Raw genomic sequence first — 25,083 nt, 5'->3', positions numbered from 1 at the left:
AAAATGAATCAAAGGCGTGTGTACTCAATGTCTCTCACTGCTAAACATATAGTGACCACAACAAGCTTAGGCAGGGAAACGTACCTCTCACTACGTATATCCTGGCATAGCCGAGCTAAGCCACCGCCATTTTTTTTGTCTCAGTTTCGGTCGAAATGCCTTCAAGTCCGAAAAATCAGTTACTGAAATAACTGCCGCGACCAACACTGCGCTGTTTTATCGAAACTTTTTGTCCTGCGATCGCTTTGACTGCGGGGCACACGTTGGAAGTGGCGTGCGCGAGCGAGTTCGCGGCACTATATAGTGAATATACTCAGCGCGTTGTGTTCCCAACGCTCGCGCTTTGGTGCAGAATGGACCGCGCGCTCGAATGAATTTTTTGTTGCATTTTCCGCCTATGACTCGGCCGCATGGCATGAGAGATACAACAGTTGCTTACCCAAATAACTGCCCCGGCCACGTTGCCCTGCTTTATCAGAACTTTTCGTACTGCGATCGATTTGATCTCGGTGCACACGGTGGTAGTGGAGTGAGCGAGCGAGCCTCGGCACTGTAGTGAATGTCTCGGAGCTGTGTTTTTCAACCGGAGTCTTTAGCCCAATCTTATCAAAAATTTAACTCCGCAAAGAGGATGTGGACCGACATGCTACTAAATGAGCGGCCTAGGCTTTACTTCAACGGATGGCGGTTTGATGCTCCTATAAAATATTCTCTCAAAAGCGCGTTCCTCGTGCAACGGGCTGTGCTATTCCGTTTGTAGGTGATTACTCGTCTCAATTTTAGTTATATTAGTGCAGGGAAGCTCTGAGATTATTTCCGAGTTAAAATACCTCGGACACCTCGCAGGTTACCGTTAAAAATATCAGACTGATGGTAGCCACGGCAATGTTTGTTTTTAAACAGGTGAACACGGTGCCCTATAGTTGCGCACTGTAGCATGGTTGTGATCAGAATTTTAATGTAGGGTTAATAGTTTCGGTTGATTAAGAGCAACCAAAAAAAGCATTTGAACATTCTTTCGTGAGCAACGAATGCGCCGCATGAGTCATTCGAATGCTGCTTGTTTAGTGATTATCATATTCGGTAGGCATATGCAATAATGGCTTCTAAGAGAACATTGCCTTCCCTCTTGTAATCTCTATGCCTAACGCGCAGTAGCCTGGGCTGCCACCGTTGAGAGAGCGTGAGGCTAGAAAGTATCGCCCGTGGATTTGAACGCCGCGGCTTTGAATGACCATTATTCTTAGCACGGTCTCCAGTCTTAGTAGTCGGGCTGGCCGTAGAGTGACTAGTGGCATAAAGTAAGAGAGAAGCGGCTGTGGCTAAGAGCCTGAGGCCTGAGCTAGGTTCACGCTCATTGCCCCTGACAAGGAGTTGGGCGAGTTGGCTGTGCCTTGCACGACAAACTCGTTGGATATGTGGGAGGAGGGCCTTCTCCGCATGGATCCTGCAACCCAGGTCAGCCGATTATCTATTGTTAGGTCATGGCCTGCTATTTACCTAGGGCTTCCATGGGATGCTTGTGTCATTCAGATATAGTGTGGCCACCCGGGAACTTGCTCCTGTTTTGTGGTTCCGATGGGCATATGTATTGCAAGCCGAGGGAGAGACTTTGTGAGGACCCTGTAAGGAAAGCTTCAAGCCTATATGTGCGCTTAAGTGCGAATCACCTACGGACGCCTGGGGAAATCAGTTAAGAGGGAACAAAAGAGAACCGTGCAAACAGGGAAGAAAGGAGTGTGAGGATGATAGGAAAATGAGAAAGAGGCGCCATAGTGGAAGGATCTGGATTAAATTTGGCCACCCAAGGTTAATTAACGGTGGCACTGGCATTGAACAGCACACGCACAGAATTAGCACATCACCCCCAACGGAACACTGTTGCCGGGGCTGGGATTTGATTCCGCCCAATTAGCTGCTGCGGCAGGCCAAGCATGTACGCGTGCGTGCTTTGTATTTTCGGCTTTATTGGCGCCTTCATCTCTTCCTTCGCGGCGTGGTTCAGGTGCCTACAAACGCCCAGTCATTTGTCGTTCACCTGCCGCTTTCTGGTTGTGATATTTATTTAGTGAGCACGAAGGCGCGGATGACCCAGCCGCAGCGGTCGCGTTTCGATGGAGGTCAAACGCAAAAGGCGGCCGTGTGCTGTGTGCTGTCAGTGCCCGTTAGAGATCCCGAGACGGTCGAAATAATTCCGGAGCCCTCTACTACAGCACCAATGAAATTTTTTCTCTGTGTTTAGATCTTTTACTCTTTCGTCCGCCTTTTCTCTCACACTGCTGTTCAAGTGTCCACTGAGAGTGAGGCTGTACTGCGCCTTTCATTTCCTCATAATCGTTTTTTTTAAATTGCCACTCATTATTTCTCTTACCACGGCCTCCTCGTCCTCATCCGTGCTTGTGCAGTGCCATGGCTCTGCCAAACGCGCGTTTGATTCCTCGTGCGCCACGTGCGCTTGGAGCTTGGACTTGAAAAAAAATCAGCGCTTCGTCTTACAGGCCACGAGAGGCCACGTTTTCGCCCGTTCCACGAAGCAGCGGCTACGTTCTAGCTCTCGAAGCCGCGACGGCGGGGGCGTCAATCGTCTTTCGGGAGACTCGATTGCGGCAAGACGTCGGCTTGGGGACCATGGATGCCGCGGGCAGCTCGACAAGTGGCGGCGGTCAGCGCAGCACCAACAAGAGTTGGACGAACGAGAAGGAGGCTCGACTGATCAGCCTGTACGGAACGCACCGCCTGCTGTGGGACAGCCATCACCCCGAGTACAATAACAAGGACAGCCGCGAACACGCCATCAAGGCCATCGCTCAGGGCTTGGACAACGAGTTTAATGGTGAGCTTTACGACGATTCGGCGTCGTTATATTTCCCTTTGTACGTGTGGGTGGACTTTTCTCCTTGCTTTCTTTTTTCTTCGTTGTCTTGGTCCAAAACAGGAGCACCAATCAGACAAGCGTCGTGGTAGAGTGTAGCGATTTGTAGATGCATCCTGCGTTCAGTCCTCGGGGTAAATTTTCTGGGTCACTGCGGAGACCGCCGTAGAAGTTGCAAGCGCGAGCTGTCGTCTCCCGGACGCGGGGGGATCGTGAGCGCTTGATATCAGCACGCCTTCGGATACCGTATTCCCGTGCTTCTAGCTTCCATTTCAAGGTCACAGACTCCTTTGGATACCATTTTTTCGCATTTATAGCTTTCATTTGAAGGTCACAAAAATTCCTTTGGAGGGTTATGGTACAACTAAGCCTAACGCGGCAAAAAGTCTAGCCATAGTGCAGTAAGGTCCTGCGCTCTTAGCGAGTGCGATTTATGACGGCCTTTTCTTTCCGCTGTTTTTCTTCGATAGCGTTTTATTTTTATGGTGCCTCATTCATATAGATACATGGATGTCAGTACAACTTTTTAACGCGACAGCGTTAAGGAGCTCGTGTCGCAGAAAAGCCGATGTCGTCGGCCTCTTTTGCCGTGAGCGAGAGATGGTGCATCTCGGTGGACATCTGGTGGTGGTGGTGGAAACATTTACAGCCAAATACTAAGGGGGCAAACCCCCTAACATATGAGCCGCGCCGTAAGGAAAGGAATTTTCCTTCCCTTACGGCACGGTATGGGTGTCCAGAACAATTGTGAGGCAGGCGTAATTTCCTTTCCTTAAAAGCAATTGTTCATTTCATTTTCCTCCCCTTACAGCCCGCTTCGGGTGTCCGCCGAGATATGTGAGACAGGCGCCCTTTCCTTAAATTGTCCAACGGGCCACGCGTCGCGCCGAAGGTGCGTTGGCGTTGCGTGGATTCCTTGGCCTCGCTGCAACACGCTGTCGCGTCTCACTCTTAAAAATGAAGCTTTAGCGTCCTCCAAATTTTTTTTCTGTGCGGAGCGCCCGCGTTGCTCTCGGTTTCAGGACTGCACGGCTTTCGGGCAGTTTTTCGCGACTGCATCGCGAGCGTGGCACCCGACTCCGAAACTTCTTACCTACCCCAGTGGCTCAGTAGTTAGGGCCCTCGGCTACTGACCCACAGTACCCGGGTTCGAACCCCACCGCTGCGGCAGCATTTCGGTGGAGGCGAAACGCAAAGGCGTCCGTGTGGTTTGCGATGTCACTGCACGTTAAAGTCCCCAGGTGGTCGAAATTATTCCGGAGCCCTCCTGGAGCCCTCCACTACGGTAGCTCTTTCTTCGTTGCTTTTTTCACTCCCTCCTTTATCTCTTCCCTTACGGTGCGGTTTAGGTGCCCAACGATATATGCGACAGATACTGCGCCATTTCCTTTCCCCCAAAATCCAATTTTCCGTAATCACGCGCATAACCTGTGGCTGTATTACGGAACTGTCAATTAGCAATGTTGTCAAAAATGTGTCAATAAGCCTCGCTCCTATTGGTTGGTCGTGGCCGGCGGCCATTTAGCCTTTTGCATCATGGGTGGCTGCAGATTACGTCACGGATATGGCAGAAGTGGTGACGTGACACACTAATTATGCAGGGGCTAATTGACAGTTTTTTGTGGCAGCCTCGAGGCGATCAATTCGACCGTTGCGTTTTTGGGTGGCGGTGTAGGCGGCGATAAGAGTGAGCAACGGCGAAGGAGAGCGCACGAAGACACGTTTGATTATGTTTGACTTGGCGGGAAAGCTGTTTCGACGTCTTTTTTGACTAGAGAAGCAGACTGTGGAGAGGCTGTGCGACGAAGTCGCCAATGAACTGGTAGGAAATGTGCGTGCGAGCGCGCTGTCGGTGCGGCGGCAGGTGCTGTGTGCACTGCGGTTCAGAACCACAGGCGGCTTTCAAGCTGCCGTTGGTAATGAGGCGCACGTCGGCATCGCACAACCGACGGTTGTTGGAGGCAATCTGCAAAGTTAGCGCGCAGAAGTGGTGCGTTCCCGCGGTCACCTCTCTACCACAGACATATAAATAAAACACGCTTTTGTTGGCAAAGCACTTTATTTTTCCCAGCAAAACGCACCTCTTAGTCGTCTTCTGTTTCCCAAGGGAAAAGAAACAGATGACACATCCCTACTGCAATACCTCACCTTTTGGCATTTTTGTCGTTGATCTAAAGAGCCGAAAAATACACCAACTTCAACAAGTTGTCTTCGTCAATTTCGTACCAAGTGCTTCTTGCAAGTTCGCTCGGTAGGCACGGAGCCTTCACTGCATTCGTTCAAATTTTTCTGCACACTTGGGTCAACCGCAGAGCAGCTTGTTTCAGACGCCGCGTAAGAAATGATAACACGGCGTGGAATCGGCTCCTTTCGTTCAAAGAGGCTTGACGTTTAAGCGCCGTCAGCGCTTCTCCGCGGCAGCAAAAGCTACTCACCAACAAATTAAATAGCACAACTTCAAATGGTTTTTGTTTTGATTAATGTTTTGCAACTTTAAACACAATGTATCGACAAAATAAGATATTAGTTATCCTGATCGCTGCGTATTTCTGGTCTTTTTATAAACATTTTGCACACGGCCCCTGGCAGTGCAAATAAATGCTCTTGGGGCCCTGCCCTGCTGTTATTCGCTGATTCCTCGTTGCGTCATGCGGTGACGTCTCATCGTTTTGTCATTTTGACGTTACTGTCGATAACGTTTGGCAGAATTTGTGACAGTTACGTAATACGGCCCCGGGACATATTTTTTATTGTGTAAACTGTTTGTGTTTATTATTTCTCCCCCTATCCCCTTCTCCTGTCCCCTTACCTCTTTCATTTCATTTCTCCATTCTGCCTGCTATAATTTATTCCCGCTGCCCCAGCTCAGGCGCTTCAGAATGGAGGGCAGAAGCGGGGCGAGCAAAAAACGTTTCCTTGCTTTTTATTATTATTATAATAAGAACCATTTACTGCTACTACTACTTTTCCCGCAGCTTCGAGTGCGTTTTGCGGTCTGACTTTTCGAAGAAGCATGAAAAACATTAGCTGCGGTTCAACTACTGGTGAATCTAGTTAGAGAGCGAAAGCTGCAGTTTATTGGGTAAGTAGACGCGGCTTGGCCTATAAAGTTGAGTGCGTTCCGCACATTCCGCACGTCGTACCAAACGGCGGCGGTAAGCGGCGCGGTGTGACGTCATGCCAGATGGTGCGGCGAGCGCGAACAGCACCGTAAGTCTCACATATTTCGATGGACACCCGAACCGCGCTTCAATGGAAGGAATAAAGGAGTTAGGGAAAGAAGAAATATTAACAATAATAAAAATAGTAATAATTGGTTTTGGGGGAGAGAAAATGGCGCAGTATCTGTCTCACAATGTTGGACACCTGATCCGCACCGTAAGGAAAGGGACAAAGGAGGGAGTGAAAGAAGAAAGGAAGAAGGAGGTGCCGTAGTGGAGGGCTCCGGAATAATTTCGACCACCTCGGGATCTTTAACGTGCCCCGCCGCGGTGGCTCAGTGGTTAGGGCGCTCGACTACTGATCCGGAGTTCCCGGGTTCGAACCCGACCGCGGCGGCTGCGTTTTTATGGAGGAAAAACGCTAAGGCGCCCGTGTGCTGTGCGATGTCAGTGCACGTTAAAGATCCCCAGGTGGTCGAAATTATTCCGGAGCCCTCCACTACGGCACCTATCTCTTCCTTTCTTCTTTCACTCCCTCCTTTACCCTTCCCTTACGGCGCGGTTCAGGTGTCCAACGATATATGAGACAGATACTGCGCCATTTCCTTTCCCCCCAAAACCAATTATTATTATTATTATTCACCTCGGGATCTTTAACGTGCGCTGCCATCGCGGAGCACACGCGCGCCTGAGCTTTTTGCCTCCATAAAAACGCAGCCGCCGCGGTAGAGTTCGAACCCGGGATCTCCAGATCAGTAGCCGAGCATCCTAACCACTGAGCCACCGATGCTTTTTTTTTTCTTTATTGCATGAATATACACATCAATAAAATATTGTAGTTGCCATGCCCCTTGGCAGGCAACCGTGTCTAATGGAATTTCTTTACAACAAGTTGGTCCATCAGACTCAATACATCCTGCTGCTTCAGGACTTCTCTTATTTATACATATGTTCGACAAAATAATCACATACCGATCGTGCATCCAAGTCATAATGCCTAAAAGCCATTCTACTCCTCCAAATGATGTGAAGGCCCAATAACAACATAATCTGTTCATACTGTGCAACATCACTTTCAGTGGTCAGGTACCGAATTCCGCGCTGTGTCAATGGCAAGTCTTTTTTTAGGGTTCTTCGCAAAACATCTCAGTAGAAGACCGCATCCCAAAAATCCAGGAACACTTGTTCTACCGTCTCCGGCTTTCTACACAAGAGACAGTTTGAGCCCCAAGGAACAAAAAGGCCCTTTTCCTGTAACCATGTTTTTACTGGTATGGTTCCTGTATGCAGTTTGAAAAAGAATGTTTTAACGCCAGGCGCAACAGTCATCTTCTTAACTCGCCTGAGAACATCTTTCCAGGGCCTTCACAGTATAACGTTCTGCACAGTGGAGCTGGAAACAACTGCTTAACAAGATCCTTGAATAGTCGCTTCGGCGTTACACTCGCTAAATACACTAGAGAAAACCGCACTGGCAAAAACCATAATGACCAGACCACCTCTCGCATGAAGCGAGACACTGTGTACCTCCGAGCATTGCACGAAGAGACAATGAATTCTGGAAGTGCACGAGATAGCATGGTTTGTATGAATGTTCGCAAGAAGGCGTCATTTTGGTTAAGCAAGAAACAAAACCTTAAAACCACCTGCCGTACATATAGATGCATAAGAGACAGTCCTCCGAGCTTTACCTTCCGGAACAGATTATCACTGCGACTTCGTTCCCAATTGGACGCCCAAATAAAAACAGCAAAAACCCGATGGAACCTTTGGAGATTGCTTCGTGCACAATATAATACTTGGAGTAAATAGATGATCCTTGCAACAAGAAAGGTGTTACATACAGTAGCACGCGCGAAAATGGAAAGGTTACGGCCCATCCACCCTTTCGTCCTGTCCCGCATTTCTTCTGCTTTTTCATTCCAGTAACTGGTATTCTCCCCATATTTGTTCAGCGGGACTCCCAAACAAACTCCGGGAGCTGTAGCCCATCGGACCCCGCAGAACATTTCTGGCTCTAAGTACCATTGCCCATGCCAGACTCCGAGACATTTGTCTAAATTAACAGCGCTGCAGTTTGCCTGCAAAACCTTTCAGTTATTTGTAACGCTTCTACAACACTTTTGCCGTCTTCACAAAAGAGCGCTACAACATCAGCGTATGCCAGTATTCTCACCTCACACGCTGCCAACCTAAAGCCTCAGATGATCCCACTGGCATCTATCATCCTGCAAAAAGGCTCCAAATAAATTGCAAAAAGAAGAGGGGACATTGGACATCCTTGTCGAACAGATGCCCTTACATCAATTCTTTCAGATAACAGTTTGTTTATCACAAGGCGTGTCGAGCAACATGCACAAGCCATTTTTATCCCTTTGGGAACAACTGAACCAATACCAATATGTTCCAACAAACAGTAGAGTATTTCATGAGACACGCGATCGAACGCTTTTTCAAAGTCAATTTGAACCATAGCCACATTCAGAGCATCGCAGCACTCTAGCACGCTTCGTGCTACATGAATATTTTTTAATATGCTTCTGGTTTTTATCCCACAGGTTTGGTGAGGTCCTGCAATAACCTTTATGACGTATTGCAATCGCTTAGCTAACACTTTCATCCCAATTTTATAATCAACGTTTGTTAACGTAATTGGTCTATATCCTGTAACATTTACCAGTTTGGCTGGGTCATCTGTCTTAGGAATTAAGACCGTATGGGCACTGTTAAACGAAGGTGGCAGCCTACCGACCTCAAAGCACTCCTTGAAAAGCATATAAAGCATAGTGGCAAGGTCATATTTAAAGCTCTTATAAAAGGCCGCACTCAAAACGTCAGGTCCCGGCGACTTTCCGGCATTCAGTTCATCAATTGCTGTCATTATTTCTTCAATACTTAATTCCTTCTGTAGTTCTTCAGTGATCTCATTTTCTAATATTAGCATAAGTGGCAAAAAGTTCTCCCGAAACCTTTCTTCACTTGGTGCTTTGCTTGCAAACAGCTCACGGTAATGTTCCACGAATGCACTCGAAATTCCAGTTGGATCACTCAGGATTTGCCTTTTGTATTCGATAACTGAGATCTCGTTCGAGCGCGCGTATCGCTTTTCATGTGAGAGCGCTCGTTTTGTTGGCGTTTCGCCAGTAGGCCATTTTTCCCTGCGTGCTCTTATCGCTGCCCCTCTGTACTTCTGAGCATCTAAAGCTTCTAGCCTAACTTTGACGCCCTTTATATCATGCATGAACATGCCCGGCGTTTGTTCCTCTTCGCGCCCTAAATTTGCCAGAAGCTCTCGCAGTTGCTTTTCTTCCTTTTTTCCTCATACTTTATAATCTGAACGCTCAATGGCATGAATTTTCACCTCCTGCTTAAAGCGTTCCCAAGATTCAATACATCCTGCTTCACTATTATTAAACATATTGCTTTCCTTTACTTTTCTTAAAAATATGTCTTCTAAACCCTTGAGTTTAGCTTCCACAAATCCCAGTTCATTTTTGTTTTACGCTGCTTTCTTCATCCCAAAGTTACCGTAGCTAGGCAGTGGTCACTAAAGGAAACTTGCTTCACCTCATACTGCTCACAGGAAGGCGACAACTCCGGCGACATGTATATTCTGTCGAGTCGTGCGTGGCTACTTCCGTGAAAATGCGTAAAATGCACATGTTTATGGTTTTTCGTCAGGTACATTAAGTCCTCTAAGCTGCACTCGTTCAGGACACTCTTCAACAAATCAGCACTCGGGTCTTTTACATTTTTTTCATTGGAACGATCTTTAGGGTCCAAAACACAATTGAAATCACCCAATAATATGAGCACTCGACTGAACTCAAGGAACGAACCTAACTGTTCAAAAAATCCGCGGCGTTCCTTTTGTATCGTAGGAGCATACAGGACAACAACCCTCACCGCGAGTGTTTTGTATGTGAAGTCACACACGATAAACCTCCCCCTTGCACAAGTTATTATTTGTTCCTAGAATATGCTTATGTTTTTCCTCATTAAAAGACAGCGTCCCGCCGACAAACCAGCCGCATCGCTTACACAAACATTGAATCGTGACCGAAAGCCAAGCACCATGTTATCTGTTTGCGGGTCATCCTCAACTTTGGTTTCTTGAATAGCCGCGATATCTAGTTCTAACTCGCCGAACAGTCGGTTCAACTGCACTTGCCTACGCTTCGAGGCAAGTCCTCGTACGTTAAGAGTGCCAACTTTTAGCGGTTTCTTCGAGTAAGCCATAGCGTACACACAGCAAACAAACAACAGTGCTTATAACGTTCACTTCTTCAGACTCTCGCCGCGAGTGAGCGACGAGGACCGTGACAAGGCTAACTTGCGTTTCTTGGCTCCCTCCCCTCTCCAATTCCTTTCTAGCCGACGAAGCTCTCGGTCCGTGGCCAGTGCCTTTTCGTAGTCATGAGATCGCTTAATGGAAGCGACTGTCGCATCCATCGGCGCCTCGGAGTCGTGGTCGCAAGTAGTGCCCTCCTTCGTTGGCTCTTCTGGCGGCGCAGCAGCATCCGCCTTCTTGTCAGTCGTTTCTGCAGCGGGTTCACCTTGTGACTTCTCGTTGCCAGTAGGCAGCTCTGGCTGCTGGAAAGCAGGGCCGTCGCTGAGTCCTGAAGGGCGCGGGGCTCCGGCGTTCTCCAGTTCCACTTGGTCCAAAAGCAGCTCGCTTCCGTCGTATTGCGGCGGAGCGGTACCCGTGGCCACACGCGCATACGTGCGGACGCATCCTTCCCATTCGTGCCCGAAGGACCGGCACAAGCTGCACCTCGGCGTGCGGCAGTCGCGTCGAATATGTCCCGTCCTCTTGCACCGTAGGCATATTGGTGGACGTCCAGGCACCACCACTAACACTTGCCCTCCGTAAAACTTGAACATGGGGGGTAAATCATCGATAGAGAGCCCCCCCTTCAGACCCATACGCACCAGCCGGGTTGTCGACTCGGCGTCTTCGAAACCCGGACTGTTCCACTGCTCACGAGTGACATCTGTCACTTCTCCGAACTCTTCAAAATCCTTCTGCACAGACTCATTCGACACATAGAAGGGCACACAGTGCACCCTGAAGGCCAACTCACATTTGTTGGGTTCAATGACTGCACAATAGTGTTTTTTCACTTCCAGTGCTCCTTCTGTCAGCAGTCGTTCCTTCGCTTCCGCAGTTTCCAGCTCCAACATCCACACATGTGACATTTTAAAGGGCCCAATACCAGCCACGAAGGGTAGAACACCGGCAGTTTCCAGTGGCTTGCGAAAATCCTGTATGCGATAAGGCCGCCCGGCAATATCGCAGTAAAGGAAAACCGTAGTCTTCATCGCGTCCCCCATAGACAGCGTAGGTAAAACTAAGCAATAGCCCACTGGTGGGCGTCGCTCACTGAAACCTCGGCCAGGCATGACCGATAACGAAGCGCGCTCAGAGCTTCCCATCACACGTCCGTACGCTGCGGCGGCCGGAAGCGGAATCCCACTGAGCCGCCGCAGCGGGTGGAAAGAAGAAAGAGAAAACCGAAAATTGAGAGTTGCGTTTTGAGGAAAGGCGCGGCGCTGCGCAGCGGCGGAACACCTGTGAATCGGTTACTATTGGCGCATGCGCAGTTGTGACTAAGGAGCGAGAGAGTGAAATGCGCCGTGTGTCGTCACTACTCCTCGGGCATGCGCAACACGGCTCTCCAGAAATCACGCGAAACTGCCCAACTTGCGGCCAGTAAAGCCTTCGCTTTGAAAGCAAATGCTCCTCTCGCGAGCTGCATTAATACGGGAGATCCCGGACGCGAAGCCGCTAACTGTCGTAGACGCGCGGCCGCTCTTCTTGCATAGGAGCAACAAAAGACGCCCGGCTTAATTATGTGCCCCTAGTTTATCTCGGGTTATTCTCAACAGCAGCGGCAAAACCAATGAATAAACATTCTCAGAAGTAAGCGTCTACTTTGATCTACTCGTCGGCGCGTGAGCCCGCCGCGCTGTTGTATGGCGTGCGCATGGCCGGCAACAAAGTCGCAGGTTCAGATCCCGGTAAGGCGTCCGCATTTCCCCATGCTGTTCGAGCTAGCGCACGTAAAAATTGACTGATGATCCCAAAAACTGATGCAGAGAAGTGAGTAGGGTTACTTTTCTCGGTCTGTGAGGAATGATTTGCCTTTCGGCTGGCGCAGCCACCCGCGGTATCTAGCTTTGCCGCAGCTTTTTGTATTAATACGTTCATGACGGTGATGATGGATTTGCTTTTGATCTATATAATTTTACTTTGGGCTGGATCAGCGCGTTCCTCTTGACGCTCGCGCATCTTCGTCGCCTCAACCTATCTTTTCCTAAGTTCGGCGTCCTATTGGCGCCTACGGGCACGTTAGAGAGCGAGATCTCCAGCTTCTCTCCGCTGCCGCCTAAGCTGAGTAAGCTGAGTGCATTTTGCTGCTTTGGGTTTACTCAAACAAGACCTTCTTTGCCGTGCTTTTGATTTTGCATCCTTTATTGGTGTTGCACTGGAGGGGTGAGTGACGCTTCTGGGAAGTGGCGTTGCTATGGCGGACTGAGGTGGGCGAGCCAACCTTTGCTGAATGACACTAGACCCCACCACCCCTACTCGCACCGGGAACAGCGTCAGCGCAGACTTTACTTCTGACCTCACCTTCGCCCACCACCTACCTCACGCTGCGTGGTGTAGCACAGAGGAGAATTTGAGTTGTGATCACTACGTTATCGAGATTCTCCTACAAGCAGGCCCAAAACCTAGACCCCTTAGTGATGCTATGATCACGAAGTGGGACTCGTTCCGCACCTGCCGAGCAGCCCGCACTCTACACACCATCTCAAATATAGCTACTTGGTGCGACCAACTACGGACTGATGTCCGCGCCGTGCCTCGCCTACTCCCAGAGGACTGCCCTTTTTAATGGATTCCTATCTCGTGCAATATGGAAGGCCAAGGCGGGTCTCGAACGGAGGTGGCGGCGTCCGCTCAGATATAGAACCCTCATACGCCGGCTGTACTGGCACAACAAGATTGAGACGCATGCTGCACCTCTGTCTCGACAAAATTTGGAATGCCTCTGTAACAGGCTGGACGGCAACATGAGGCTGCCCCAGACCTGGAACCTATAGCGCCATTCATTGATTCCACTCATTCCAAGACACACCAGAAACACAAACTCATAATGCTCAAACACACATCCGAGGCCTCCGCGCAGGAACTCCTCGAGGAGCTTCGTGATCTCTACTGCCCCGCATATCCTTCCACAGACCACCCTGACGACACAGGCTCCCCCAATGGCCTTCTCGACCAACCGATCACCGAGACGGAAGTGAGGGCAGAACTTCAGCGCCTCAACGCATCCTCAGGTCTTGGCCCCCGAGGAAGTGCAAAACAAGGCACTCCGCTACCTCGATTCCCCCTCCGCGAAAGCCCTAACTGACGACTACAACGAATGCTTGCAACGCGGAGCTCTCCCCCCTGAGTGGAAAGACGCCAAAGGAGTCTTTATTCCCAAATCAGGCAAACCACTTCTCCCCGCTAAACTCCGTCCCATTTCTCTTAAGTTGTGAGTGGGCAAGCTCATGGAGCACGTTCTCCAGACAAGGCTCAGCCGGTATTTCGAGAACAACCTTACGTCTTCGCTCATGTTAGGATTCCTCCCGGGCTTATCCACCCAGGACGTCTTTATACAACTCAAGCACCACATCCTTGACTCCTCCGCGGGTGACACCAAGGCTATCCTCGGCGTCGACCTAACAAAAGCTTTCGACAACGTTACCCACGCAGCCATCCTAGAAGGCCTCCACGTCCTAGGCGTAGGCCCGCGGATGTACAATTACGTCCGCGATTTCCTCTCCGAACGCACAGCCACAATCACCATGGGCGACCACCGGCTGTCCGGTGTCTCATTGGGAGCACGGGGAGCTTCTCAGGGTGCTGTACACTCTCCTATCTTCTTTAACGCAGCCCTTCTCTAACTCTCCCACCAACTCGCCCAAATACGCGACATACATCTCAGCCTCTATGCTGATGACATCACTGTCTCGGCTAATGGAGGCGGTGATGCCGACATCCTACAGTTGACCCTCAAGATCATCGACTCATACGCTCGCACGCGCGGCCTATCATGCTTCCCTTCTAAATCAGAACTCTTCTACCATCCCAGGCCGCACGACCCCGCCAACTGTCCATCTTATTTCCTCAAGAGAACCACCCCATTCCCCTGGACTCTACAATTCGCATCCTGGGCCTCGTCCTTCATTCCCACGGCGCGCATGGTAACACCATCCAAGCTCTCCAGACCCAAGCCCAGCAAGCCACCCGTCTCATTCGGCGCGTGGCGAACCGGCGCGCGGGTCTGCGAGCGCGAAACAATCTCCGCCTCACTCAAGCCTACATCTCGAGCCGCAATGCGTAGCCGTTCCCCTACCTTCTGTAGCAGAAGGAGCGGGACTGCATCAACGCGCTCCTCAGGAGCTGCACGAAGGTCCCCCTCCGCCCACCCCCCAGCGCATCTACTACCCGGCTCGTCAACCTCGGTACCCACAACATGTTTGAAGCTGGCAGAGGACACCCTAGCAGCACAGCTGACTCCCTGCCGAGTACCGCGGCAGACCACACTCTACTCTGTCAGCTAGGCATCGCCACAATCACCCATCGTACAGAGGGTGTTCCCTTACCTGCAGACCAACGCCCCCCCCCTCTCATCATCCTTCCAATCCCTAAGAACATGCACCCTGAGCACGAAGGACAACGCAGGGCAGCCCTCGCCAGTGCCCTGCACAGACTCTACGGCAATAGTTCCGAGGCAGCCTACGTGTACGCGGCAGCGTACTCAGCGGGCTCCCGCATAGTTTTTCCCGTCGCTAATAATCAGGCACGAGTAATTGCATCAGGATCCATCACTACAGAATCATCGGAAATTGCAGAGGAAGCCGCCATTGCACTCGCTTTCATCTCCACCTCTGCCATCAAAATTTTCTACTACTCAGAATCCGCCCTATCCAATTTCGCCAAAGGCCTAATATCCCTAACCGCGGCTCGGCTTCTACGCTTCTGGCGCCGCACCCAGCCCGTCACCCTTATCTGGACCTCCGCACACGCAGGCCTCCCGAGTAACGAGGAAGTCAACTCCCTCGACCGAGGTCTCGCTTTTCGGGCTGCCGGAGTCGGACCTCCTTCACCATCCCAGGAGCGTCTGCTTGTGTTCAAAGATATTCTTACCTACTACCGAGATACCCGGCGCGTTTACGCACCACCGGCTCTCTCCCTAACCTTAACCCAGGCCTCCCTCTGGTGCCGATTCCACACCCGAACTTCGCCCTGCTCTCTTCACATTTATGCCCGCTACCCCGATCAATTCCTCTCTTCCCTGAGCTCTGCGGAAAACCGGCAGACTTTCTTCACGTCCTCCTCACATGTCCTACCTTCCCACACCCTCATCCCAAACCACGGCGAAGTCATACTGGGAGATTCTTCTGGCGAGCTCCGCTGCTATTGGCCTGCGCCGGATACTTACCGACTCCCTGAAGAGGATAGGCCTCCAAGGGCTGTCCTTTGCCCTGTAAGAGCAGCCACCTAAGGGTTGCGTCGTGGCATGCTAGTTGGTTTCCCCCCTTTTGTATTGCTTGAAATAAATGCTTCCACCACCACCTACTGCTGTTGTCGCTGTACAGCAAAAAGATCCCACCACCGTCTGGAAGATGAAGTAACGAGCGTTAGCTGTTGGGTTTTCTAGAATTGACGTGAATGAGATTTAAGTGAGGCCCATCAATGGTGTTATGAATTTGACTTCTTGGATTTATAAGGGATGTCACCAATCAACCCCAAATATATTACCAATGACGTGACCAACCAATCACCAGTTCGGCTTCTATATCGATTTACAATTGGGGCCGCCATCTTCAAGCTCTCGGACTTATAAAATGCAACGCCGAAGGGTAGTGGTAGCAGACCCCAAGCAATCGAGAAACGTGATGAATAGGCGCTAGCGCTCTTAAAAGATCAAAAATGGATGGTGGTATAGCATTGCTCAGCACAAAATATTGTGTGAAAGCAGAGTGGGCCGCGTAAATTTTAGGGGTGGGCCAAACCCATTGTGCAGGTGTTTCATGTCGGTGCCGAATGTGGCTCAACTACATTTTCATTTTTCGGAGGTGGAGCAAGTCCATTGGGGCGGTGTCCCAGTCTGGTTCAGAAAGTGGGTCAACTTTTTATTTCTTAAATTGTTTTTATTGAAAGCAAATGGCGAATTATGTTTCACATGTCGGCGGACAGCTGAATTGAGCCGTTAAGGGAGGGAAAAAGGAGGGACTAAGGTAAAAAAGGAAGTAAGAGGTGTCGTAGTGGAGGGTTCTTTAACAATTTCGACCTTCGGGGTATATTTAACGTGAAGTGACATGACACAGCACACAAAATTTCCAAACGTTCAGAGGTAGGCCACCCAAATTTCGGGACAAATGTCATTTTGAGACCAGCTGATGCCTGTCTTAAGCCAGAGCACACCAAGATTCACAGGCAGTGAAATTCGGCCAAGCTCACTTTGTCAAATTTCGTGTAGTGTGTGCCATATTTGTGCGTGGTCATGTTGAGAAAGTGCCATACTGCCTCTCAATAACTTGCCATTAACTCTCTCACAGTAACTCTCTCACTTATGGTGAACGCCCTACCAGCGCCACGAGGAAAGGAGCGAAGGACGGAATGAAAGGAGAGAGAAAGCATCGGCCAAGGAGGCTTCAATTTTTTCAAGTGCGAAAGCACTTCTATACGCACTCTCGGCGAAAATGTGAAGCCTCCTGGCGAGTCTTGTGATTCAACTTCCAGTGGTGGACAGATTTGTCAATGGCCCTGAAGTTTGAATTGGCTGTTGGCTTTTGGGGAAAGGAAATGGCGCAGTACCTGTCTCCCATATCGCCGCAGGACACGTGAACCGCGCGTTAACGGAAGGGATAAACGACGAACTGATAGAAGAAAGGAAGAAAAAGGTGCTATAATAGAGGGCTCCGGAATAACTTCGACCACCTGGGAATCCTTAACCTGCACTGACATCGTGCAGCACACAGGCGCCTTTGCGGTTCTCCTATATCGAAACGCGGTTGCCGCGGCCTGGTTTTAACCCGGGTACTGCGACACAGTAGACTGAGCCACCGCGGCAGCTCATTTTGCATGTGGGCTTCAGCGGGCTAGTTGGTGACTAGTAGTAGAATGCATCTTGAAACCGCGCAAAAAGACAAGGGACGAGAAAGAAACCATCAGGGCAGAGCGCGGACCTGCAACTGGTTTATTGCAACGGTGCCTCAGATTTACACAATCATCGCAATCACACTCTAACCTGACAAATGATCATCAAGTAACAAAGGTGCGCAGGTGTGTATGGAACATCATGCTATCTAGATTTGAAAACTCCTTATCACACAAATTTAGCGAGGTTTTGCTGACACACAAGCTAGATTCTTTCTCAATACAGTAGGCCTCGCACACTTTTCAACTTAGTTTAGACGCGAATTTTTTCAAGGTTGCGGTCTCGCGGAACCGAGGCGTGCAACCACAGCAGTGGCGACAATGGCGGGGAGAGGAAATGTGGTCGACCATTGTCGACAATGCCGCGGTTGCATGTCTCGGTTCCGCGAGACCACAATCTTGAAAAAACTCGCGTCTAAACTAATTAGAAAAGTGTACGAGGCCTAATGTAATAAGAAGGAATACGGCTGGCGTATCAGCAAATTCTCCTTTTACTTATCTGATAAATATTGTTAGTATCCGGATTGCAAGATATCCGGTACACGCCTGCACACCAGTGTTACGTGATGATTGTCAGGTTACAGTGGGATCGCGATGATTGTATAAGTGAGACGAACCCTTGTAATAAACCAGTCAAGTTCCGCGCTTCGTCTTGATGGTTTCCTCTTCGTCCCTTGCCTTTTTTGCGCAATTTCAAGATGCATTCTAACACTAGTTTCGTTCTCACAATTCGTTGGCAGCTGGCCAGGAAATCCCGCATTAAAGCGGTGAGTGTTTGGCCGGTACTTTTGTTATCACAAGCCGGGTGGTCAGAATTCCTGGTTTGTGGTGGTGGTGAAAAAATTGGTTTAGCGAACCTGAAAAAGAAAATTATATTTCGCCACTCCGTGGGTGGGCTTCCGGCTATCGGTCGTGGCCTCCATATCATGCTTCGTAGTGATTTCCGCTGCCCAGGTCGTAAGCCGTAGTTGAATATTCTGGAGTCGTAATTGCAAGCCGATCAAGCGCATTTCTTACATTCGAGGCTCTTCGGGTGTCCTTCTGATCTACCTGCATCGGATGTCGCTTCAGCATCGTGAAAATATGATGCAGTGGGTACAATCGCGGTGACAAGCAGAGGACAACTATCTTTCTGCCGTTTCCTTTTCCTCCTAGTTGTGAGCGTGAAGGACAAGATCAAGTCCCTGCGCGACTACTTCGTGAAGGAGCTGAAGAAGGAGGCTGTATCTATGAATTCGCCGGCCGTGGATCCTTACGTCTCCCGCTGGGAGCACTTCCGCTCGTGGGACTTCCTTCGGTGCGTGATCTGCTGCGACCAGAGCATGCAGTCGTCGCCCACCGTCGACCTGCCTTCGGGACCCCTCGCCGGGCCGCACTGCGTGAGCGACGCCATGCTGCCCACATTTGTGCTTCCACGGGCGTCGCGTCGAACTGTGAGTCTGCGCGCTGTCGTGCCGGTTAATTTTGCTGTCACGCTGCCGCTTTGTCTGCAATAGAGACTTGTTCAATGGAGACTGTAGTCACCGCTGCGGTGCTGAGGTGTAACTCTTAGGGTCCTTGGGCCAACCTCCTGTTGCTGGGTTCCTCTTGGGGGAAATGCTTGGAAAGGGCATCTGTCCAACCTCACCAAGAGGGGCGAGGTTGGTCAAAGGCCCTTTTTCAAGCATTTCACCCGAGAGGAGCCGAGCAACAGGCCAGGGGAAATCTTGTACCCATTGGAAATTCGGTGGGTGCCCAGAGGCACTGAGGATCGAATCCAGCACATCCCGGAAAAGAGGCAGATGCTCTACCACAAGCGCTGTGATACTGGCGTTTTGCTACTGGCCATCATATACTGGTCTTCTCTTATTGACGCTTTGCGAGGTCGCAGGTTCAGTTTCGGACGCGGCGACGGCCTTTTGGTGGAGGAACAAAAGTTGCAAAGCTGCCTGTCTACTGAGTCTTTAGTGTCTGTCATAGAACTCGCCTGTGTACTGAGTTTTTAGTGTCTGTCATAGAACTCACTTGAAATATTCTATGCGCTGCCTCCTTTTTGACGTGTAAGAGAGCCAATAAATAGTCTTTTAATCAAGCTAAATTCGAATTTGTTCGAAGTGCAACACATAAAAAATGGTTTACGGAATAAACGCTTGTCCCGGCTACCTTTACGAGTTGTGTGTTGCGCTATGAATAATAAGTCTCTCGTCCTGAGCAGATTAACCTTAGAGAAAACACTGTTTTTATCAAGCTAGTTGAGAAACGCGGTGTTAAGGTCAAGCAGTTATTTGTAGCCGTGTTTTTATTCGTCATGTTCTGGCTGTGCACAATCATTTCCCCCCTAAACTACACCGCCAGTAAAAAAACGTCACTCCGCTATGGTTTCCTTGATTTTAATTGTTTTTTGTTCCTCCGGTATGAATACCCAGTCGCGCCTAGTTAGAATGGTCCCTTTAGTTCCCATGAAAATGTGTCCAGAAAGCGAGTTGACCATAATAACAAATAAAGAAGAAACAAAGAAATGTTATAAAAAAACGCTTCATAATTACGGAGTGCTTCTCTTCATTGTGGCTAGCAGTGAAAGCAAAATCGGCAATCTTGGAAGCTCGAGGTGCATTGTTCTGGTTGCGATTATTTTCAAAATCGTGCAGCGTAAGTTTAAGCACGTTTGGAGCGCCTAGTGGTTCATAAGAGGCGTGGTGACGCTTCTTGGTGTGAGGACGTATCTGTTACTGTAACACGCATGCACGCACGCTCACGGGCCCACGCACACACACGAGGCCATTACAGCGGCATTTGCCCTTTGGCATTGCATTTTCTTGTTCTGCGCTCAAAATACAAGAGGCGGGACATCGGGTCGAGGCGCTCGGCATGCTGTTCTCACCGCTATCCGTATTACCGGGGCACATCCTATCATCTCCTTTCCCATGATGTGTTAGAGAGGTAATCTACAGGTGCATGTAATCGGTTTTAAGGTACAGACGAGGTTGTCTGGTGTCCTGGGAATTGTTGACAGCACCATTTAATTAAAATTTCTAACGGCTGACACGACAGTTTGTGACACTCCCCAGGTTAAGGCAAATTCAGAAATAAAACAGTGCGAGACCACGCTACGATGCCCCGATCTAAAGCAACAAATCTCCGTAATCCATCTGGTGACTGAGGTTGTGGCAAAGTTCGTCCACTAGTCGTTAGTGAGCGGTGGGGGACACTCTCCTGTCGCCTGCGTGCGTTCCGCGAGGTGTGAACCCCCACCATTTCTGGTCGAAATAAAAGTTTTCTCTCTCTCTCTCTCTGCATGTATGTTTTCGAAAACGGTTGCCCGTGGGTGACTGCACAACTGGGAAGATTGTAGCGCCCGAAAGTTGCATAGTATATTCCGTCGTGCTCAGTGTGGCTTTCAACACAAGGAAATGCGCGAAGCCTCCTCGGCGAAGTGGTGAGACCCTGGCAGCGCAGGAGAGTTATTCATGTAGCTGCAGATCGAAACAGCAGGGTTGGGTGCAGTGTCTCGGTTAGATTATAGAGCTGCCCATCAAGCTCCATTCGTTTGCGATAAAGCACAAACGACACTATACAATCAACGCCGGTGCGTTGTAGGTAACAAAGATTATTGGACGTGTCCTGCGCATGCGCGGTGGCAGGGGTGGGGCCAGCTGGGCCCACTACGCATGCGCGGCCGGCGCCTGGTAGTCCCGCGTACGTCTACTTTAGTATGTCTCCTCTATGATAAAACTAGCGAGATTTAGCATGGCACAGACGTATACCAAAAAACTAGACGCCGGCAGCGCTTGGCCGCGCCCTTGCCGCTCCGGTAGAACGGTATGCGCCTCTGCTAGTACGTCTCCGTCATGGTACAGCTATCCACTGTCTAATAATGAACGCGATAGTACGCATTCGCTGCTTGATCTTTCTCCTCTGTTGTGTAAACCAAGACAGACGTTAGGCTACAAGTGAAAGATCAAGAGCAACAACTAGGATCTAATATGGCACAAGCGAAAGCCCCGCAGAAGCTTGCGCCATCACATCTTAGACCATATACATCCGGTCACGTGACCAGCGCCGTCCACGCGACCGTGCACCCATTGCGGCCGTTGTAACAGCCCAGGCTGCCCCAAAATCTGTAGCAGTAGACTTTGCTGGTGGTGAGCAGCACAGCGACAGCTTTCGCTGAGCTCAGCACGCAGTAGAGCGTAAGCACTTGGCACCCATCGATTCTATTCTATTCTTATATTGTGTCGTGCCGAGTTGACTCGTCGTGGTATAGCGGATAGGGAAAAGCGCGCGGTAAACAAAAAGAGGGAGGGGGGTTGGACTGGAATGCGTCTGAATCCATATTGCCTCTGCGCTGGTGTAGGGAGTCATGGCTCTAGTACAGCTATTAAAGGAGCATGAGCAATGGAAGGAAGAAATTTTTCAAAGAATGTATTGAATGTCATCATTGATCCACTATAGTCGTTCCGACCCTGTCAACGAGATTGTACCAAACGTGTGTCTGAAAAACACGAATCAATTTATACACTAGTGACTGAATGAATTAAGGCACGAAAGCACGGGCTATTTAATGAATGAATGAATGAATGCACATGTGTTGAATGAATGAACCCGAGTTGAAGTTTCGCAGAGTTACTGACGTCTAATATCTGCATCCCCTTAGTATGGACTGATGGTAGATAATGGCTCGAGCGCAGGGTGTCAAGCAGGAGCGCCAGCAGGTGTATCCGGAGTTCTTTGTTGGCGAAGAACCGGACATGATCATCCCTTCGTCTCCAGAGCTCTCGTCGGATGAAGACGAGGAGCGGCCGAGCTCGACGGAGACCACATCCTTGTCACCGCCTTCTTCTCCAGTGCCGCAAGCATCCTGTAACAGCGGACTTGCACTTCGGGACCACGCTTTGCTGCGATCGCAACCCAAGACTGAGCAAGGATCTTCACCTTCCTCCCCTTCCTACCCTGGTCGTGACAGCGTGACGTCACCGAGTGTTCCGCCGCCCAAAAGAGCGCGCCCGTCCACAAGCCCCGAAGTAAGTTCACTACAGTTCTGCGTTCCGCCTTCAGATGTTCTTTTCTTCACAGTGCTGTGGTTTTTGAAACGCACACCGCAGTCATATTTGTGCAATGATTTGATTCCAACAGGCGCACAGTTAAGCCTTGTGACAGAACTGCGTGTGTAAAAAAGAAGAAAACAGTATTCCATGAAGAGCCTAGCTCATTAAGCATGCAAATGTTTTGCCTTGTTTTGACGAAGCGTATTTTCGATTTGCCTTGAAACTTTTCGACCTCCTTCAGCACTCATGTGGTCTGGAAATTCAGAACACCCACTTCCTGAGCTGCGTGGAGGCCTTACCAAACTGAGCGTTACAATTATGAGTCGGTGTTGACGTCGTCGTATGCTGTGACTAAAAAAAGCCTGCAGTGCGCTGCATTCCAAATATAGAGTTCCAGGTGATTCTGAGCCGTGTTGTGCAGACTTGAGCGTCTTGCAGAGAGAAGCGAAGAATGATTCTCTCGCCTGAGCTGCTGTCTTGTTCGCATGAAAATTTCATGCATATTTAGCACTACGTTTACTTTATACTACGTATTAAAGAAGCACTTTCCTGATTTTGTGAGAGTATGCCTTGCATGCGCCTTTGCTGGACCAAGAAAAACTCTTTCCCAACAGCTGCGCCAGCAGCGCCTTTTTTCATCTTCGGCAGAACGAAGGAAGTAGACGACGCGAGACACGACGCGAAAAGTGCTCCCCATCCTCCGGGGAGCGAGAGATGGCACTGTCGGTACAGCTGTAGCGAAAACAAATTTTTTGCATTACTGAGGAGCAATTTAAGACGTCTGCGGAGATAATGCGACCTCAGCTGTCACAGGACCGGATTAATTTAAAGCACGAGGGAAGGCGTTCATGTTGCAGTGGATGTAGTTAGGCTGATGATTATCACCGCTGCATATAATGCGGACTTACGATTTATTTATCATACTCAGTCTAGTCAAAAAGCATTTTGAACTGTAATACCGAATCAGACCGCTAAACGCCACCTGTCTGCGAAGTTTCAATGCAAACAACCCAGCAGCTTACCCGAGAGGAGGATTCTTCGACTCTCGTATGAGCGACGCAACAGTCAGCATATATGTGAAGCAGAGATTAGGCTCTGTCGAGTTTCTGATATCAGAGTATTGGTTTGTGCTTTAAACTCGTTAATGTACCAACTGGCTTCGCTACTTTTCCCAAGCCGCACAGGTCATTGGCCCAATATTGCAACAGGACGGTCCCATCCTGGTCCTTTTTAGGGCCAGCTTTGCCAATACAGTCACAATCTTGGCCCAATTACTTGTGCTGCTTGGGTGTGTATCGCATGCGCTCAGGACTGTTTATTTTTGGAAGCTTTCATGAGTTGCTTCCCTGCGAAACTCTCCAGGACATCACTTAACGGAGTGCTTGTTTCCTGTTGCCAGCTATTCAAACCTCAAGCCATGGCCAGCGTGCGCGGTGCGAGTACTATCCTGGTCACAATCCTCCTAACATTCTTCCTCGTCCCTTGTCTTTTTTGCACGGTTTCAAGACGCACTCTACTAATAGTCACCAACTAGCCCGTCTCTCTCTGTTATACTAACATTCTCCCTGCCTTCCTCTTTTTCGTATTTCTCTCCGCAGCGACCACAGGAAAACCACCGAGGCGCCACGCCCGCTAGTTTCAGTGGTGGTCAGCCGTCCAGCGCGGAGAGCTCGACTCTCCCGTCGCCAGTGGCCACCTGCGCCGCTTCCTTTCTTGTCGGCTCGGAGTCCAGCAACCCGATTTAGTGGACGGGCATCAATATCGGCGGCGGCGATGGTGGCGGCGCCGATGGTGCCGGCGGCCCGGTTCCATTCGATCTGGATCTGTTTGAAGAGGAGCTGTTCTTCCGACAACTGCTCATGGAGCTACGCCATATGGAGAGGTACCGCCGAGACCTGGTAAGGCTTCGTATCCGGCAGGTGCTCTTCGAGACCAAGAACATGGCCCTGTATGCCGCACTGCGGCCAACAGGGTAACTGAAATCAGGGCGGGGATTTCAAGCCGCTGAAATAACTCATCCGGTGGATCAACGCTCGCCACTGACGCCTTTCTGCCACCTGGGACGTGTGGACATTAATCCTCAAGCGAAGCAGCAGAGAAACTTTTTTTTTTCATGTCTCTTCTTTTTTGTTTTTATGTCACAAGCACACTGTGCTCTTTTCGTACTGCAAATGTCTTTCTCCGGCTGCGTTGTTTTTGCAAGTCTTTGTCTCGGCTCCCGGCCACTCTGGCAGAATAAAGCTTGAAGGAACGCTCTGTTTTATTTGTTGTATCTCTCCAGCCTTGCCGAAAATACGACAAAAGATATTGCCGTTCTGTCGCGACGATAGATTTTTCTGTGCATTGAAAAGTCTCCTGTTTTTACGAACGACCTGGCCTGTCACTAAGGCAAGTTGCTGCGCAATACTACAGCAAGGTTTCTTGTTACTAAGCCACTGTCCGAAAACATTTTATGAAGACGCTTTCCGTCCAGAAGGGTTCGATTGGTGGAAGTACTAGCTTCGAATATTGTTTGTAAACCACGGTGACTTCGTTCCCGCAGTAATGGACACAGAAGACAAAAATAATAGAAACTGAAGTTTCGACTTGAGGGTATGACGCGATAGCGTAATGGGTTAATTCCCATATTTGCAGATCATTTTCTGCGTTACATTTATAGATCCCTGGGAGTCCTCATACCCCTCCTGGTTAGCGGTTACGCGATGCGCCACTGCCTTGCGATGGGTTTTGAGCGGCCCAGCTTGCTCTTCCCGAGGGAGCAATCATTAATTAAGCTGGCATGGTGTGCAGTTTGTTCATTATCCGGTG

The 25,083-nt window shown here is 49.8% G+C and overlaps 1 protein-coding gene across 1 annotated transcript; it reads left to right on the top strand.

The window, feature by feature from the left end:
- The first annotated feature begins 2,503 nt into the window (after positions 1–2,503).
- On the top strand, positions 2,504–24,491 carry LOC144115685 (uncharacterized). The gene is made up of 4 exons (XM_077650153.1): positions 2,504–2,833; positions 18,407–18,684; positions 21,919–22,251; positions 23,874–24,491. Exons 1-4 carry the CDS (start codon positions 2,629–2,631, stop codon positions 24,018–24,020), a joined length of 963 nt encoding a protein of 320 aa, XP_077506279.1. The 5' UTR covers positions 2,504–2,628; the 3' UTR covers positions 24,021–24,491.
- Positions 24,492–25,083: the final 592 nt, after the last annotated feature.

This window comes from Amblyomma americanum, chromosome 1, assembly GCF_052857255.1.
Source record: "Amblyomma americanum isolate KBUSLIRL-KWMA chromosome 1, ASM5285725v1, whole genome shotgun sequence".
In the NCBI taxonomy this organism is placed as follows: Eukaryota; Metazoa; Arthropoda; class Arachnida; order Ixodida; family Ixodidae; genus Amblyomma; species Amblyomma americanum.
The sequence above is the reverse complement of the archived record's forward strand: the minus strand, read 5'-3'. Positions and strand labels throughout refer to the sequence as shown.

Bases quoted from the DNA above. Each gene is read 5' to 3' on its own strand.
- LOC144115685 (XM_077650153.1), top strand. From the start codon at position 2,629: ATGGATGCCGCGGGCAGCTCGACAAGTGGCGGCGGTCAGCGCAGCACC. The intron at 2,834-18,406 runs GTGAGCTTTACG...TTTTCCTCCTAG, and splicing joins CTTGGACAACGAGTTTAATG to TTGTGAGCGTGAAGGACAAG. The intron at 18,685-21,918 runs GTGAGTCTGCGC...GCTCGAGCGCAG, and splicing joins CACGGGCGTCGCGTCGAACT to GGTGTCAAGCAGGAGCGCCA.